Source organism: Macrosteles quadrilineatus, unplaced genomic scaffold (assembly GCF_028750875.1).
Source record: "Macrosteles quadrilineatus isolate MER2022 unplaced genomic scaffold, UCM_ALF_1.0 Scaffold_8__2_contigs__length_117827958, whole genome shotgun sequence".
Lineage (NCBI taxonomy): Eukaryota > Metazoa > Arthropoda > Insecta > Hemiptera > Cicadellidae > Macrosteles > Macrosteles quadrilineatus.
In genome coordinates this window covers 21053411-21073428 of record NW_026542601.1, presented here as the reverse complement: position 1 = coordinate 21073428, position 20018 = coordinate 21053411, and the positions used below count along the sequence as shown (strand labels likewise).

General features: G+C 34.7%; 2 protein-coding genes across 4 annotated transcripts in view; one reads left to right on the top strand and one right to left on the bottom strand.

Annotated features, from left to right (window-relative positions):
• The window catches only part of LOC128999677 (E3 ubiquitin-protein ligase CBL-B), a 216910-nt gene extending 215266 nt beyond the window's left edge, over positions 1–1644 (bottom strand). For all 3 annotated transcript variants that reach the window (XM_054426297.1, XM_054426299.1, XM_054426298.1), the window contains exon 1: positions 902–1644. In XM_054426297.1, the coding sequence (XP_054282272.1) occupies positions 902–1452 (551 nt within the window). In that variant the 5' untranslated portion in view covers positions 1453–1644. The remainder of the gene's footprint in view (positions 1–901) is intronic.
• Positions 1645–5710: 4066 nt separating this feature from the next.
• On the top strand, positions 5711–20016 carry LOC129000006 (cell division control protein 6 homolog). The gene is made up of 11 exons (XM_054426847.1): positions 5711–5947; positions 9230–9771; positions 10949–11080; positions 12014–12210; positions 13487–13656; positions 14554–14710; positions 15624–15713; positions 16221–16377; positions 17372–17553; positions 18785–18925; positions 19883–20016. Exons 2-11 carry the CDS (start codon positions 9246–9248, stop codon positions 19973–19975), a joined length of 1845 nt encoding a protein of 614 aa, XP_054282822.1. The 5' UTR covers positions 5711–5947; positions 9230–9245; the 3' UTR covers positions 19976–20016.
• Positions 20017–20018: the final 2 nt, after the last annotated feature.

The window sequence follows — 20018 nt, the reverse complement described above, 5'->3', positions numbered from 1 at the left end:
CTGCACTTTACGTCCTAAGTTTACACTCATTCAAATGAAACTACCGATTTATCGATTGTTTCATTTGATATAGCCTATCGTTTACATAGTTAGTTAGGAAATGATATATATAGAATAATCTATATATCGATCAATATTTTCTTTCGAATTAAGTTAGTGTATATGACGTTTAAAGTTAAGTGCAGCCCTTAAATTAAGTTATTTTGCTTTAACTTGCGTTTTAAATAGCCTAGGCCTAACTTCCTCCTTCTGTTTCAATGCCCAATACATGACTAGGGTAGACTTCTGTAAGTTATCTATTGTCAAAAACAACCGAATGAAAATAGGTATCGATCGATATATCGATTAAGTTATTTGATATATATCGTTTGGTTAGTAACTTAAGGTTAGGTTAACCTAACTCACCAAACGATGTACCGTAGGGAATAAACCAATCGAATGCGGTAAGGTAATTGATATTTTCATTCGGTTGTTTTTGACAACAGATACCTACAGAAGTCTACCCCGACTAACTTAAAGCTTGATCCGCACAAAGTTGGCAGGTAGCTTAAAAAACTGCCTCAGGTAGCCTACCTAAAAACACTAGAAGCAGGTGTCTAGCCTTGAATCCTGCTCGCGTACGGTAGGCCTACTAGCTTTGTGTACCAGTACGCTAAACACAGCTTTAGGCTAGTTAAATTTCTTAGATTCCCTCCTTGTTGGAGAGTAAGTTTACCGCATAAAACTGTAGTTCAGAATAACTTAGCCTACTTATTAACGTGGCAGATGAGTCCAACTTAACTTAGATCTCAATCGATTCCTATCGCTATTGATCTAACAAGGCAGCAACGGGTTTGAAATCATTGAGACAAGTCTTAGCTTATCAATAAACAACTCGGGAAACTAAATTAGGGAGACTTACCTGTTTCCGAAGTTAATCCGCCAGAACTCGGCTGCATCGCTTTTTGTTATTCTAAATTGATCCCCTGCGAATGTTCCATTGGGGAATATAGCTTTCAGTTCACTTAACATATGGCTAAAAACTAAACTGAGTTTTGTTAAATTCCGCCTATAGTGCGAGTTTTCATCGAACATTTTTTCCTTACCCTCCTTGAAAAGCTTGTTCGCTTGTTTACATTTCCTCATTAAGTTAATGATAAATACATTGAAGTGTTCGTTGTTATGCAAAACTATCATTTTATCCTCATATTTAGAGTAAATGAGCCTCAAACGCTGATAGGTATCCGGTAAGATATCAAGGATGAAAGGAGGGGAATTTTTTAGGTTCATTTTTTGATGTTGACATAATTTGACAACCTTGTCCATCAACTTCCACGTTTTATCCAATGTTTTCTTGTCAGTTGCTAGTTTTGGAGGGGCCATCGCGTCTGAAAATGCACCATGCAATTTCGAAAATATTGCAGTAATATTTTTATGCTGAACGACGGATCGGTTTCTGTTGTTAGCGGCCATAGCGTGTGCTGCACTTCACAATCATTTAAATGACATTAAACTCACATTTTACAAATCCCACTAATTAACATGAAAAGAAACGGCACACACAACACTCGTTTTATAACACATTAATGCCATAGACACGAACTATCTTTCATTGCTGATGAACAAAACACCTTCAACGCACGCACATAACACTCGCGAATCACTCGACTACGACTCTGCTGAACTTGACTTGGATGAGAACTGAAGAAAAAGAACAACAAACCCTTTCTAATTCTGATTTCTAACTCCAACTCCGCTTCCAAACAGAGCGAAATCTAAATCATATTACTTCATCTATGATCGTACATCGAATATAGAAACCTCTCGTTTAATCCATACAGCTCTACTTAACTATTTTAAACATTGATTATATAAGCTAGGTTCCGCTGTGTTAATTCATATGGCTCTATATACAGTGCTGTGTACATGGTTCCAGTGGTTAGCTACAGCCTCATTTAATACCAATACCCAACTTTTCATGCGTCAGAAAGTAGGATAGAGCTAACCACGAATACTTCGTGGAGCTTACAACCCTACTTTTCCGACTCGTAATAGTACTTTTAGCATAGATTAAACAAAGATACTTCCTTGTGTTAATTTGTAATTCTTTTACTACAGAGTAGTATACACGGCCACCTTTAACTCCAGGCCGCGGCCTGATAGAATTGGAAACGTTGCATGTGGTGTTGTCTTGCACCATACATCCCATAAGATAACATGAATAAATAAATAAATAAAAAGGTCTTTATTAGCAAGCGTTTTTCAGAAGAATACATTCTGTTTTTCAAAACAACTCTTGTCCTTAATCCTAATAAACTATACATATAAAACAAACTATAAAACAATCTATATAAATAATCTATGAAAACTACTGTATGTAAAAACAATCCATACTAACAATCTATGAAAACAATTTCTAAAAACAATTTTGACAAACATTACTTTAACATGACCAGAATTTTCGATACAAAAAATAACAATAATTTACCTTCAAAAACATACAAAAAAAAAACATATATTAACTTGAAATACTAAATCATTTGTTACATAAAATATTCGTTCAAATGTTTTTTAAATGTGTTCAGAGTGTTGGCCCCCTTTACCCGATTAGGGAGAGCATTATACAAGGTGGGGCCAAAGTATTAGAAGGCGCGCCTCCCCACCTCATGCCTGACTGTAGGAAAGTGCATCAACTTGTCCTACCTCGTGCTGCGGGCAGAGGCATCTTGGCGAGAGAGAAGCCTCTCACGCAGGTACTCAGGCTGGCCGAGCTCTATAGCAATGAATACACAAACTATATAGTTTGTGTATTCATTGTCTATAGCTTTACGTATCAGGCTGCAGGCTAGGTATATACAATTCTCTTTAATTGGCATAATGTGTGTAGCGTTTCTGAAAGAGGTTATGTGATCTCTTCTCCTACAGTTATAAATGAATCTAATTGATGCGTTTTGTAGTCGTTGGATTTTATTTAGGTCACCTTTTGTAATGCTATTACCGTAAGCGGGAAGACAATCATCAAATACTGATAATACCAAGGCCCTTACTAGTTTTATTTTGGCACTCTCAGGTAAAATACCTTTCAATCTATAAATATTGACATGGCAGAATCAGAAACAAAGAAATCTCGCCACATCGAATCAGAATCATGGCAGATAGGTGACATTAGCTCATAATTTGCGTATTATTCATTTTAATATAAACATTAAATTATTAATATATTGAAAATAAAACATATAGAATTGAAAACCAAAACAATATTTAAATTGAATATCTATATTTGTAAATTTAATGTGAATTAAATATTTTATAGCCCAGAGTAACCAAGCTTTTGTATTCTCGAAATATGTACACAAATACCATAAGCTGCCACCAAAAAACAGCTGCTGTTACAACCCTACTTCGAAGCTGTTGCCACTTCGAAGGCCGCCCCCGCAGCCTGGAGTTAACAGGGGCCGTGGTAGTAAATAATAAATTTATTTTGTAGGTGTTTGGCTCTACACCAGCCTGCATTGAGTAAAAGGTATTGTAAATCTCAGACAAAAAAATGGATAGGGCAACGTAAAATTATTGACCTGCATCAGGGGACGTTGAGCGCGAATGTTCTATTATGACTAATAAAAAGTACCAAGGCCAACGTTTTGGAGAGCCTGTTACTTCTAACATCGTAATAAAAGGATATGAGTACCAATAATCAGGATATAAGCACGGCGACCTTTAACTCCAGGTCGGGCAGCGCAACACTTCGTCACAGTGATGGATAGTTGTACTAAACTCTTACCATTAAAATCTTACAAACAGCCAACTTGTTTATTTACCTAAAACATATGGAAATGGCGATGGCAATGAATTTATCAATGAAATCGATTCACTAGTGTGACGTCATAGATCCTGCAGCATGGCCTTTGCTCCAGGCCGTGACCTGCTATAATAATTGGCAACGTCGCAATCGCAATTAGTTTTTTTCCCATAAGATAACATGACAGACAGTTGACACCAGCTCATTGATTCGCGTATTTAAATTTGCGTACATTTAAATTTGAAATAAAATTGATAAAAAAATGTAATAGACCTCGTAGAACAACTTTCCAATGTCAAAAATACTAAATAGACACTTATTGGCTTCACTAGACATAGTAAATTTATACACCAACGTCCCAATCAAGAAGACTTTAGATATTACTCGAGACAAAACCTGTCAAAAAATTCAGAACTTAGCCCCGAAGCCATGATGAATTGATTACACTACTCAAAATCATATTAGAGCAGATTTTTTTTCTTTTAACGACAAATTCTATTTACAGAACGACTTCTTGGCTATGGGCTCACCTCTGTCTAGCATATTATCGGAAATTTATTTGCACCATTTTGAGAATGAATCAATTTTCTCCGATGGAAATAAACTTTGCAGTAATATAATCTTCTACAAAAGATATGTGGACGACATATTTTTAATTTGTATAGGCAACTCCAGACAACTGCAACTTCTGAATAATTATTTAAAATAACATATCTTCTAATTTGAAGTTTACACTGGAAATCGAACTAAACCAATCTTTAAACTTCCTGGATTTAGCGCTCACCAAAGATAATGACAAAATAAAATTCAAAATCTACAGGAAGCCTACGACTACCGATCACACCATTCACGTCTCATCTAGTCACCCCCAAGCTCACAAAATGTCAGCTTACAACAGTTTTGTAAACAGAATGTTAAAAATCCCTATGTCTCCAGAAGACTACAATTCAGAGTACCTAAGTCTGAAACAATTAGCTGTTAGCAATGGTTACCCCAGCAGTATTATCGATAAAGATAGTTAACAAACAAAAGTATAAAATTGGTAAACAAACAAATTGATAAACCCAGCAACTTTGTATCTGTCGAATTCGGAGCCAAACTACACTACACTATCCATTAAAAAATTAATTGAAAAAACATAAAATCACCCTAGCTACATCAAACAAGCTAGAACTTCATTTGAGCTAATCCAACCGTAAACAAAATGTGATAATAATTTAGATGGCACAGGTGTATACAAACTATATTGTAATGATTGCTGCAAATTATACATAGGTAGGCCAATCGGGACGTTTCTTCAATACTAGATTTAAAGAACACCTACCTAAACCAAAACTGCCACTACAACGATCCAAATTTGCAGAACATCTAGTAAATGCCAATCACAATGTCAATAGCTGCCAAAATAATTTACAAATCCTGCACAAATGCAGTAAAGGTCCCCTCATGAACGTCTTAGAGAGTCTTGAAATTTATAAAGCTGATAAAAAATCCTCACAAGACGTCTTGAATGAAAAACTATATTTTGGCACTTGGCTGAAGCTGGCTGACAGCCTGGTAATTGAGGCCTACTCAATTTCAGAGCTAGGGCTAGATATTTTAAACACATCCTTTTTATCTATTTATTTTCCAACTGATCTTACTCAAGTTTTTCAATCCACACCTTTTACAAATTCGGGAGGAAGTGCATACCACTGTCTAAATTGATCATAATTAATTAATTTCTGTTACGGTTGTGAAAATACATTATTATTACAACAGTATGATGCTCAACGGACTCGAGGATTCTTAATAGGTTAACTTTGTCCTTTCTACTGTCTTTGAATTTTTCCCACCAATTTACCCGCGTTCCCGCCAAAGCTGCTCTTTTTCTAGCGTGACGTTATGATTTTTGACAATTAATTGACAAGACAAGACAGACATTCTTAGCGTTACAAAGCAAAGAAATGTCTCGTTCACGTCGCATTTGTGTGTTGTAAAGTAGTGTCTTCTTGTTAGAAATTTTTTCAGTGACTTTGTTATAATTTTGACAATTCTAAATTAATACAATTTTATTTCATAAATTAATGGTGACTTGTATTTTTATTTTGAATCGTACTTGTAAGTTTTGTAAAGTAGCCTACTTTATCTTAGATCCCTTCAAGCTTTAAGTTACGTGTACAAATTAAGGTTAGTAGTCTAGTCTTCTTGTATTGGCTAGGCTAGTTTCATAACATCGAAAGAATTATGGTGATTGAATTATGGTGCTGACTAGGTTTTACATTTAATGAGTTCAATTTAACAGACTAGGTCTTTCCACCTGCATTTTAAACAATTGCATTTTACAGTAGGCCTAGCCTTTAAATAATTTTCTACTGTTGCCGAATTTATTGCAATTCTGTTGAATTTTATAAATTTAGGACTAGTTGAGTGGTCTAAAAACTAAATTTATAAATTTAGTTTTTAGTGTTGATGGCAATAAATGGATTTGATTTGATTTGATTTGAGTAGTTGAGAAAAGAGAAAATTTGCCTGGCGCGGGTAGGTATTTTAGGGCTAAGTAAACTTCATAAGTTATGCTATTTTGCTTTAGGTAGGCCTAAGCTACTTAGGCTATTTTTTTAAATGTAATTCAACAGTTTTAATTACGCCCAATATTTTATTACTTAGACCCAAATCTGGCGGTCATTTTATTCACCAGTGGCGGGTATATTTTGGCGCTTTTGTAGTGGTATCATATATTTTGCCACAGAAAATTTATTTGTTAATATAAGTACACACATATATATTTTTTCTATTTCAGTGATAAATTTAGAATATAATAATATAAAAACATTCTTTTCCTAGCAATGCGTTTAGGCGTAGTAGCAAAAGGTTTGCAAATTTTTGGATTATGCAAATAAGAAATTTCAAAAGCAACCCACAAGAAAACAACAAAATAATTTTTTACACATTTTATCTAAATGTAAAGTTTGTGTGAAATATGATTCCTTACGGTACGTAGAAATATCAATGTTTTTTAAATACTCCTAAAAATAAAATTTTCCTACAGTCATCCGACAAAGTTGGCTTCCTTGTACTGTTTATAGTACAGAAAGCTGCTAATTGCTGCATATTTATACTTTGCCGTACGGTTTATACTTTGCCGTACGGTTTATACTTTGCCGTACGGTTTATACTTTGCCGCACATCAGGATTCCAACGAAACAACACAAAACAGCGCGGTTCCATTATGCACGTAATCCGTGTACGCTTGGAAATAGGTTGGCAACACTTAAAGATAATTATACTATGAGCAGCTGATTGACTATTATAACTACGATTTAACCTGTCATTTCGTGTTTATAGTTTCGGTATTTCTGAACTTTCTGGACTTTTCTTTTAAACGTTTTTAAAACCTTCCTACGATCTTAATAAACAAAAAAATACCTTTTAAGCATTTTTTTAGGCGTGGAAACCACTTCAAATTACAAAAACATACGGAACTATATTCTCAAAACGCGGAGCACATTTCTTGCCGAGGAAAAATAGCGGAGTGATATGGACCGCGGGTACTACTTTCTCTAGGGCACCATTTGTGTTGCCAGCTGAACCTAAAAACTTGTTGCATAGTGTTTGAAAGACTAATTATTTATATGCTTTATAGTGACTGTAGGAAAAATATAATGTGTAACACGAGTGAAAAAGGCCTTTGCTGCACTCGAGATCATTCCACACTCGCCTGCGGCTCGTGCGTAAACATTGCTCTCGTGTGCAGCAAAGTGCCACTTTCACCACTAGTTACACAAATAACTATATAGAAAAATAAATTCTTCATACACATTTTCTTTTTTGAAAAACTACCAAATTTCTTTTTGTCACGTAGGAAATAATAGAATGCATCAACAAAAAATGAAATGATACTGTACAATAGGTAATAAAAAGATCTTTTTGAAAATATATAGTTATATTTAGTTGAATTCTAAAATGTCGGAGAAATTTACGTCGGAATGTAAAATTTTGAAGATTTTTTTACAAAAACATAATATTTATGGCAATTTTAAAAACAAATAAAATTTTTACAATCAACCTTATAGATTCACAGGGAATTGCAGGGAATTTATTGTAGTTTCAGAATATGTACCGGTACTAATATACAATTTAATTGACAATCATCAAAAACAGCTGTTTTTGTAGTCAGGTGACCAAAACTTTCCACCGCCAAAATCTTTTTCGAACTCTCTAGTTTTTCAAACTACCGTTTCTCGCTACATAATATTCACTCAATAATGTTTTATGCATGAAAATGAATCCTCAGAATCTCTTCTTTCTAATGATATAAGATTTATTGTGTTTTAAAACTGTTTTCATATTTTAATAATAGAAAAACCCGACCCATGTCATCTTGGTCTATAATCGACCAGCGCCACTGAGAACTCACGTTTTAGTGGTCGAAAATCAACCAGCGCCAGATAGAGGGTTAAACCCCAGCTTATTAGCCTATAGGCTACAAGTTAACTTGCTTCTGCTTAGGTATCAATTTCGGTTGTAGGGTAGGCTAATAATTGCTTTACGCTAATTATTACTGTCTCCTCTAATACAAGGCTCTAGTTAGACACAAGTGGCAACGCAACAGTCCCGGCCTACTTGGACAGCTGTAGCACTTAGTCAAATGGGGTATTCAATTATAAGTTTCTTTATTGCTATAACATTTGCAATAGTTTGTTGTTGCCACACTGTTGGACAAGGCGATGTATTAGAGGAGGTTAAGTTGATTATAGTGGACTCCCAATTATCCACAAGTGGATTAACCACACACTGTGGATTAAGCTTGATCACAAATAACTTAGATCAAAATATTATGCAAGTTTAATGTACGTCATCATACAGCTACGGCCAAGATGTTAAGCATGAGAAGGCCCATCATCTTGCTGGCTGACTGAGTTGCTGTTGTTTACTTGACTGACCACCGATGAGTCTCTGATTATAACCGATAAGGTGTTTTGATTTTTGTTAACAGGCCTTTATATAGGCCTACAATAAGCTATTATTTGTTTTATAAGGCAGGTTTGAAAAAATGTTAAATGTATCTATATTGCAATAAAAAACATTATCAAAGCTTAACCAGGCCAATGCATTCAAAGATAAGGCAGTTATTTCCTGGGAATTTTAGGTTAAGTTTGCATTATCCACAATTTCGATGAACCTGGATCACTCAGCCACTCATCGAGGATAATCGGGAGTCTACTGTATTTTGTAAACAAGATTAACTGATGTATGCAAATGAGTGGCTTATTGAAAAGTGAATTATATTTCCTAAGCATTACTGATTGCATGTACCGTGCATAGTTTGATTATCATTTTCCTGTAGCCTATAAATAAAATTTAAAGATTTAATTTTTACCTAATTGCCTACCTCTCTATACTTTCATTTAACTATGTGATTGAATGATTCTGTTTTTGCGCAACATGAAATAGCCCTTTTTGTTCCAGAATATCAAGAGCCAAAATGTCTAAAATTCAAACCAAAATTAATTTTGTGGAAAAGAAGAAGACTTCGGCACGCTTACAACAAAAATTTCTAAAAACTGACATAAAGAAAATTAGTGAAATAAATGCAGATTCACCTTCAAAAGAAGAAAAGTCAAAAAACAAAGAAAATGAGCTCAAAGTAAAAGTACTATGTCCAAAAAACCCTACTCTGCTGATTTACCGTATCTCACCCGTAAAGACTGCCAAAGCCAATGATATTAAAAAAGAAGATTTGCCTTGTATGATTGAATCGTCTCCTTCTAAAAGAAATTCAGCGACTTCAGAAGGAATTCAGAAAGAGTCTACCATTTCCAGATCACCACTGAAAGAGAAAACAGACAGTACAATTACACCCACCAAACAAAGAAAAGATCATTGTACAAGAACATTCACAAAAAAAGAAAATATAACATTACTTAAAGAAGAACCGAAAGGAAATAACGATTCCAGTGTTAAAAATTCCCCTTTAAAAAGACAATCACCTTCGAAAAAAAGAAAAGAAGGTAGGCCTACTATTAATTGTTATAGACCCTAATCAAACCAATAAGTTAGTAATTGCGGTGTGTAATCCACTCAACTTGTCATAGGCTACATTTTTATCTTGAAAAACTTGATCCTCCTATGTGATTTTAAGAGAATACTATAGGCTATAAACTTAAAATCTAAAAAGAAACTAATTTAAAACTAGAGCTCGACCCGTGGTCGAAAACTCAACCAAAAGTATGTATTGTGCAAACTTCTCTATTTTCACCCCACGCTGTAAATAAAACATGTGATTGGAATTTCTTTTATTTGTTTTGATTTTCTGTTTATATTTTGTTGTTATTAAGTCACCAACATGACAACCCATAAGGTCCATATACATTTTTTTAAAATTTAAAATTCTTTTTTGTGTTTATTTTTTAGCCAATTTCAACTTATAACGAGATTCTGCACTTCTACAGGCAAATATCTTTATAACAGTACATGCGTAGATATTCCCTGCGATGCACAGGAGCTGAGAAAAAAGGTTTTCAATAAACATGCTTGTAATTAATATAGGCCTATAGAATTAGCCCCATGTTAAATAATATCCATAAGAAAAGTTGAATTTCCATTTTTGACCCAATTAACATAGCCTAAATATTCTCAAAATACAAATAAAACTTGCTCATATAGGACCGATTCCCTTTCTTTTGGTACAACCCGCATGTAATTTGGTCCAGTAGTATGATTAGGCTAGCTGTCATAAGCTTCAAATTTTAGCCCCATGTTAAATCTCCATAAGAAAAGCTTTTTTACATTGGTTCTTAGAGGTCACCCCGCCCCGTGGTTGAAAACTCGACCAAAAATATGTAATGTACAGACTTCTCCATTTTCACCCCACACTGTAAATAAAACATGTAATTGGAATTTGTTTCGATTTTCTGTTTATAAGTTATTTTGTTGTTATTTTGTCACCAGCATGATAACCCATAAGGTCCATGTTAATTTGTTTTTAAATTTCAAATTTATTTATTTATGGTTATTTGTGAACCTCTTTTAATTTATAAAGGGATTCTGTACGTCTAACTCTCTTTGTATAAACTTAGGTGTAATGATATATGATATGTTTGAGACATGTTTAGAATATAACCTTTTAGCCTTTGTCTGTCTATATAAATATTTTTTAACTGGAAACTTTTGTTAATTTTGTTTTAGGGGATGGTTTAAGTCCTCCAAAACAAAAATGTGTTCAAGAAGAAACTCCAAGCCAGCTTTTAACAAAACTTGCCTTGAAAAGTCCAGAAAGAGCACAAGAATCAAGATCTCGGAAAGAACTTTTTCCTAAAGGTACATTTTATTTTACAAACGAAATGTTCGGTAAATTTTCATAACAAATATTTGACACCTTCAAAGGATTCTTTATTGGCCATAATACTCAGTCCTACCATCATTCAAAGGGTTTTAAAAATTTACTTTCATTTTTAACACAGAGATACGATTTTTGTTTAACCTTTTCTAGAGTAGAAAAATAGCTATATGCATCCTGAAGCCTACAGAAGAAAAATAGATCATGGCAGCTTAAAAACTGGTAAGTGGGCAGGGTAATGTTGTCATGATGGAAGCATGTAAGTTTGAAGTCTACACTTCTTTTGCTTGTCTGTGGAAAGGCGGGGGAAAAATTTAACTGTTTTTTGTATGATTATATTCAAATCAAGTGTCATTTTAAAATAAAATCCCCCCCTATTATCATAAAAAACTATGCCCTGTACTGAAAATTACAATGAACCGTTTTGGTGGAAACCCCAAAATCTGAACAAAATTATTAAATTGTATCAAAACGCATTAATTATTGTAATCAAACTGTGAGTAGTTTTAGACTGAAAGTGAAAATGTTTTTTTAAGAACTCTCCAATTTATCTTTCCTTATTAACAGATTCTATGACGCATAGAGAGAATTTGGCTAGAGTAGGGGAGGGGGAATTAAAAACACGGTGCTAGTGTTAGATTTTGTCTTGACTGTAGCTTGTAGGAGACATAACTTATGGATTACTCTCGTACCCGTTACCCAGTTACTGATGATTTCCTTCCGTAGGAGAGTTTGACGAGGCGTGTAAAGCGCTTCACAGCTCTGCGACCATAACTTATGGATTACCCTCGTACCTGTTACTAATGATTTTCTTCCGTAGGAGAGTTTGACGAGGCGTGTAAAGCGCTTCATAGCTCTGCGACCATAACTTATAGATTACCCTCGTACCTGTTACTAATGATTTTCTTCCGTAGGAGAGTTTGACGAGGCGTGTAAAGCGCTTCATAGCTCCGCGCCTGTCTCGCTGCCTGGTAGAGAAGACAAGTTGCAATACATAAAACAGTTCCTAACCAAACATGCAGACGACCAAAGTTCTGGTACACTCTATATATCCGGACCTCCAGGTACTGGCAAGACTGCCTCTATAAACTTGGCCATCTCAGATGCTAAGGTATGTATATTTTGCCAGATTAAAATTGTTAAATTACAACATTCACCATTGTAGGCACTCACAAGAGGCATGATTTTTTTTTAAACCTTCAATATCGAACAAATTTCCTAACCCTACTTTTCACCCTATGAACTCTTTGGACTGTGCAATGGTATAATTGTACAGTTTTTTTTCTGTCCCTGTTTTTTGTTTCCACTCTTGTTCTAATTACAAATATCAAAATGGTTTTAAAGTTTTTGGTGGGCACTCAAAGTAGTCCTATGGATAAGCAAAAGTAACATTTTCAAGTTGTTTTTAAGGAAATTGACAGGAAAGCAGGCTTACCTTTAAATAAGTCCATAGAGACACATAACACATCACAAAATTAAAAGTAGAAATTTTCGTGGTCACTGACCACTTTTTCAACCACTGGAGATTGGAGATTGATTTTCTCCAATCTCCAGTGGTTGAAAAAGTGGTCAGTGACCACGAAAATTTCTACTTTTAATTTTGTGATGTGTTATGTGTCTCTATGGACTTATTTAAAGGTAAGCCTGCTTTCCTGTCAATTTCCTTAATAATTCCTGGCAAATGCCCTATCCTTTTATAAGATTTTAAAGTTGTTTGCGATTTATCAATATAACTCCCAAAGAATCCACTCATCCTTTTACACCAACTTTGAGCTGTCAACCTTTTATTTTAGGAAGCCTCTCCCACCAATTTTTATCCACAGATAACCCCCAAATGAGTTGCCCACCAGACCTGTCCCAATAGGTATTGGAACTGTCAATCTAGAGCAGCGTCTTCTGACTATTGAGACAACGTATTATACTGCTCGGCCATTGACCTGACACATGTGTCTACCGTACTAACAGCCCTTTCTATTCAACTAAAAGTCAGAGCTCATCAATTCTGTACTTGACTCATGTTGCTACTCACGTCAAATATAGTTTTTACCAGTTTTTGCTCAGTTTGAATAACAGTTGCAAGTGGAAGTTTACTTACATTTACTCTTGTGTCTGATGAAAAGGTTAATTTTGTGTATTGCTTTATGGTAGGCCTACAGTACTGTAGGAGGAAAAAGTTAGTTTTATTTGTACACCTTCATTAACTGCACATTCTCAGCCATCTAATCTAATAAAAATGTGGCCTTTAATATGATACACCTACTTTATGTAATGTTAGCTTACAATTTAGATAATTAAACTGATTGAAATTTAAAATTAAAATTTTTAATACTTAATAATAGGAAGCATATTTGTTGTGTTGTTGGATTTTTACAGTAGTTTTTTTTCAGATTGCGGATCAGTACAAGGTTGTATGTTTAAACTGCACGTCCATCACATCTTGTGGGTCAATATACAACAGAATAGTTAGCGAACTGAAACTCAAGGCCCTTGGACATTCTGAGAAAGCTGCTCTTTCGGCAATAGAAAAACATCTGGAGTCGGGCAAGCGGAAAATGATGTGAGTTGAGTATATTACATTTAAACAACTCTATGGTCTTTGGCAATTCAATTGTTGCCATAAAACATTTTATCCAAGCTAAGTGTAAAACTCATTGAATCCTTAACATATTTCTGCATTTTAGAATCTGTACTTGTCAAACGACAGTGCATTGGTTTGGGTAGGTAATTATATGCTGCACAGACTAAGAAAGTGTTAAATACCATTCTTTTATTGTTGTGTAACAAATAACATTCTATTAATATAGTCCCACAATTTCCCTTCAGTTTTGTACGTTGTTTTAGCAAACTAAGCAAACTTCCATTTACATAGTTTATTTATTTTTCACTAAAATATTCCCTTGAAATTGTCGGAAAATAAAGTTTATTTATTCTCCATATTTTTTGCTAGAGAGAGGCACACTTTATCATAAAGCTGGGTAACTAAGTTATCAAATAACCTATCTGGCAATAAAAAGGATGCAGGTTTACGATGCTGAGGAAAATAAAATTGTTGATGGTTTGAGTCTTTGAACATTAAACTTCAAATAAATAAAATAGCCCATGCTAAAGAAACAGTTGGGTTTTAGCATAGGCAAATGGAATACAGACTGTCAATGGAAGGTTCTACGATGTGCCGCTATGAGTGCTGCTAGGAGTGCTGTGAAGTTACAGCATACAGCTCCTCGCCTGCAGCGGTGTGCGCTGTAACTACACGGCACTCCTAGCGGTGGACGCCGGAACATATGCTAACCCCAGCACTGCTGATGGTCTATATTTGTTCTATTTGTCTATGGTTGTAGTGAGTAACAAAGCTACATAGAGCATCTCACTCCATTCCACACTGATCATTCACTCATATTTGGGTAAAAATATTCTTGGGTCTTCACTTTATTTTATTTGAACAATTTTGTTACAGTCTAATAGTTCTGGATGAGTTAGACCAGCTATGCAGTACCAAACAGTCAGTGCTGTATTCTGTATTTGAGTGGCCGTCTCGGAAGGACGCTCGCCTGGTGTTGATAGGTATTGCCAACGCACTTGATCTCACTGACAGAGTGCTGCCTAGGTTACAGGTAAGCTGTGAATGTGACACCATATTCATGTTGCTTAAGAAATAATTTCATATTTTCCATAACTATAAAGTCACAACTCTTATGGTTGGATTCGGAATCTGATCCGCATTCCAGGAATTTTAAAATTCCAGATTCCAAACCCAGGACCTTTAAACAAAGGACATGGAATATAGTCCATGGCGATTCTGGAGCTAAACAACTATATAGGCCTAACTTAAAAATTGACCAATCATAGCGCTGCGTTCAGCCCGTAATGCTGAGGTGTCGGAGACATCAGGAGTAGGTGCGCCACCCCAGAGTAGTTACAATTATTGCCTTTACTGTTTGGGTAGCGTCAAATTTCTCAGTCCATAGGGTACAAATTGGATACATAGTAATTCTAGTTTTGCCCCAGATTATCAATATTATCCGATTATCGTTAGTTTTGTTCAGCGTATTTTGTTGATAGCGAGCTAAGCTTGGGTAGTTGTAACTTGTAAGTGATAGTTTGGTTATGATAATCTTAAAAGCCTTCCTTTGAGCTCAAAAGATGTAGGAGCTCTCACACAGAAAAGCGAAAATGTCTTAGCATATTTTGCCTTTTCACGCCATTGACATTTTTTACCTTTTTTACAAAAAAAAAAGTTTAAAACTCTGATATTGTTACTATCTAATGTCAACCTTTAATGTTAAATTGCATCAGTAATTGATATCCCAATAATGGGTTTAGAATCGACCTCTCTTGTTATAGAACCAACAACCTCGAGATTTTAAAGTAAACACCACAACCACCTTACTACCTACACAACTAATGATAAAGCTTAGTAATTAACTCCATATTTAACTCATTGCATCTGTAGCAATGACAACTGGAGAGAACAACTGGGAGTAGAACTGTCATAGATCTTGAATAAATGTTTGATTTTACTTTCAGGCTCACTTAGCTTTCCAACCAACCGTCCTTCACTTCCCGTCCTACACTAGACAACAGATCATTGATATCATTGCTGATCGACTGACCCAGGTAAGGACTGTGTTCGTATTATATTCTACTTTAAATGTAGCTCTAGTCTTCATAAGGTAGTCTTAATAATTTAAAACTTTACACAGGCATTATTTAAATTATTAAATTGACTATCACCTGAAAATTTATTAATTGTACGAGTTAAAGTTATTGTTTATTAGTGTTAGTACTTAGTATTATGACAGAGACAACATTTTTTAGTAAGCAAAATAAACAAATGTTGACATGCAAGACTATGTAACCATCACTATAACTATTACATACATAAAGGTCTATCTTGTTGAATTTTGGTCTGTGAAAATGACTGCGTCGTTGAATTGGCAAAAATAATGGCCGAAGTTTTGGATGCATTGCAGCAAACCATATTTGGGGCAACCATACATGATAAATAAACTTTTTATGTAAACATTTTTTTTTCTAATTTCATTTTTATACATTAGTAATCTCACTTTTGTAATATGTTTAAATTAAATGTTCACTACATACAGTTGTGTGTTACTTCACTAGGCTGGCGTAGAGGCTGTATTCTCAAAACCTACTCTACAGCTGTTGGCTGGCAAGGTAGCAGCAGTCAACGGAGATGTTCGCCGAGCTCTCGATATTGCTCGCAGAGTGGTCGAGGTTGCTGAGAAACGTAGCATGCAAGACGAACGTTCGGAAAGTGGTATGTGTCTAACAAGTTGTTATGTCTAGACGAGAAACTTCGCTAAACTCACTTCTGTGACACTAATTACTAAGTGCTAAGGAAAGGGGAGATGACATAATTATACCGAAAAGATTGACGGTTCCCTCATAAGACTTAAGCTAGGATAGCACGCTTACGTGAATGGGGATGAGTCCATCAACAAACAGAACTTTTTTACACAGCAATTCGAATGTTTCATTGTCACTGACAGCATTTTCAACCAAGTTTGAGTTGATGTCAAGTAGCTTGGAAATCAACTTAGAAAAGTTACAATGTTGAAATCTTTTCCAATCTAGAAATTCCAATATAGATAGTAATTAAATTACTAACATCTTTTGCCAGGGCGTCATGAATACTATAGTTCGGCCACTTAGAAAGCGACCTGCGCGCTAATGCTAACCAATGCTGGAGGAGCTATCTAAGCGGCCGAACTATAGTATGGAGTTGATTAAAATGAACTTTTCTGTTTATTTGTTGATTTTAGTAAGACAAAACTTTACTCTATATACACAAAACATTAGAATATTTCACTGTCTCTGACAGCATTTTCAACTAAGGAAGAGAGAGTTTTCTAGATGTCCAAAATCTTTTGGTGTTCCTGTGCCAGTTTGGACTCTTTACCATTCAGGTAAGCCTGCTATCCTCTCATCCTTAACTTTATACATACTAAACTTGTCATCAATAATATCATGCAGTGGCTATCTATTCTGCTTGAGTAAAAATAAGTAACACAAGCTGAGCCAAACAAATATTTGTGTAATTTGTATCTTTGCACCTGGACTCCATTTTACACATGTAAGTTGGAGCCTAGCACTACTAATACCCCCTTCCAACTTTTTCAAGAGTGTATGTTTCCATAGCTCAAGATACTTGTAATTACTGTTCTGCCCATCGATAAGAGAAAGATACCTTATTGTAAATAGTTTCTTTGTTATCAATTGATGATGAAAACTGTATTTAATCGAAACTGTAGGTCCAAAGGCACAAACAGTGGCTTTGCAAGAAGTGATGGCAGTCATCAATGATGTTTACAGCACTGCACAAACACTAGACTCTTCCGAAACTGACAGTTTCCCTCTACAACAGAAGCTTCTCATCTGCTCACTGCTTCTCATACGACAAACGGCAAAAAGCAAAGATGTCACTGTTGGAAAGGTGAGATAAGAAACATTTAGGGATAGAAAAAGTAGCCTTATAAAACATCAGTCAGAGTGAATTTAAGTATTTTTAGTATTTTTTCAGATTTTATAAAGAAGACAATAAAATACAATACAATATTCTTTATTGTTCATTCGTTAAGAATTACAATAGTGTCAATACAATGTCAATACAATAGTTGAGGTCAATATCCCCATCCCCAGACCTAAACAGCTACACAACCAACTCACCTAAGACAATGGTTCCAGGCATTTTAATGCACACAAAAAGTCCATCGTACATTAAAGTTTATGTTTTACCCCCAGAAGAGCTTCTGAACTTATGAAGGGTCTTTCCGAAGACCTTAGTAGAAGTTGACATTCTGCTGTAACACATTCTTCTGTAGCTCCTTTAGAGGGACGAAATAACATGTTTGAAATGTTTGGCCATCTAATCTGCTTAGATTTCTAGGACAGTTGGTATCCCATTTCTTCCTTCATGTATTCCGAGGCCAAAGAACTTGTTTTAGCTTTTGAAATTTATTAAGACTGTAGTACAATAATACTAATGGAACGACTACTTGAACTTTTTATCCCCAATAAACTGTTTCTGACTGTTTACCACACTCACGCAATTAAATTAGTTACACATCATGTACTGACACTGCAGGTATAGGAACTGTGAAATAGTATGCAAAAACAATTGTTTTACTTGAAAAAAATTACATGACTTGTGTACTTTAAAGAAATATATACTTTTTTTACTGTACTTTACTTCAAGATATGCATCTTAAAAGAGTTTAACTATTACTTCTTCATGGTGAATTTAGAATCTAAATTCACCATGAAGAATTTAAATGTCTTTAATACAGCTTAAAAATAGTTTAAAAAAAGTGTCAATGAAAGTGATTAATTTATGGTGTTCCATTTGCTATGTTAGTGCACCTTCCAATGGCCTTTCACATCCACGCCATTACTGTTTGAAAGTTAGATGTTTCATGAATTTGAGATTTGTAAAATGAACTGCCCTCGTGCTGGATTAAGTGGTCAAAAATTTGACTTCTAAGTTGCACTTCAAATTAATTCAAACAATCCATCATATCTATTTGATCAATGATTTTATTTGCAAATGACACACTTCTGCACCTACATAAAACTCAAAGAAATATTATTTTTAAAAGCTAGACCACCATGTCTAACACAAGTTAGGCTATATGGTTCACATAATTACTAAGTTCGTTACGTTCCAGCTTCATGAAGTCTACAAGAAAGTTTGTGACCGGAGGAATCTGTCTGCTCTAGACATGTCTGAGTTCATCTCTTTGATGCCTCTAGTTGAAGCTAGAGGGATTTTAAGGATTTCCGGAAAAACCCACAACCGACTATCAAAGGTAGGTGTTAGTTTGAACTGTGTAAGTTCATTTAAAATTTCCATTTTGATTGTTTCACAAAAATTTGAAGGGAAAGTAATTACATTTCTTTCTTGATAGCTTTATTTATAATACTTGATTCAAGAATACAGTTGAATTATTAAAGATAATCTGATTTGGAAGTGTCGGATCATGTAGAAAACATAAATTTAAAAAAATCATACAAATACTAAAATTAAGTATAATGCATGTGGTAATATTAGCTTTCGGCATACTGCAGCAAAAACAGCTGTTTTTATTTTTAATACATGCGTTGCGGGTCTAAAATAGCTTTTGTATTTTATAGGGAGTAAAAGTTAGCTGTCGTGAACTGTGATTGTGAGCTTGGGTCGAAAAGACTCATGTTACGGAATAGTGATGAAAAATATACTATAGAGTTTATGCTAAGAAAATTGTGAAAAAAACTTGTGTTGATGCTTTAAGTCCATAATCAAGAACTTCAACACAAAAACGTTTCATTATTGTTCAGATAATGGTTTTTGATATCTTGGCTATTATTTATAGGACTATCAATCAAGAGTTGTATTCTCAATTGCGAGCTGTATTGCATTTGTAAATTATAGGCCTACTATGTTCACAAAATAGAGGGATAAATCCATCCCCTCTACGTGGCCATACTTAAAGCTAAATCTCAACAGCTGATATTAAGAAACATTTATTAAACCTGCTGATCAGCTGCAACATATATAAAGCAAAATAAGTGGTGGGGGAACACAGTTTGAAGGTTAAACAGCCTAAATTTTGTAAACGGTATATAGTAATATCTTTTAATCTACAATTTAGTATTATGTCTATCAATAATTAAAATTGTAGGTATATTTTTGCTCTCCTAAATTTTGCCTGGATTGTAGTATCTTATATTTTAAAAACTTTTTATGGTTCATATGTTTTTTTTAGTAATTGTTTATCTTTTTATAGGTAATCCTTCAATGGGATGAAGGAGAGGTGAAGAATGCTCTTCGTGACAAGCAGCTTCTTGCAGCTGTTCTTACAGACAAAGGAATAGTTTAAGCAACCTCTTTACAACCTACTTATTTATTAAACATCGCGCTAT

Excerpts from the sequence above, each read along its gene's own strand:
- LOC129000006 (XM_054426847.1), top strand. The coding sequence starts at position 9,246 with ATGTCTAAAATTCAAACCAAAATTAATTTTGTGGAAAAGAAGAAGACT. Across the intron at positions 11,081-12,013 it reads GAAAGAACTTTTTCCTAAAG|GAGAGTTTGACGAGGCGTGT; the intron begins GTACATTTTATT and ends TTTCTTCCGTAG. Across the intron at positions 17,554-18,784 it reads AAGATGTCACTGTTGGAAAG|CTTCATGAAGTCTACAAGAA; the intron begins GTGAGATAAGAA and ends GTTACGTTCCAG.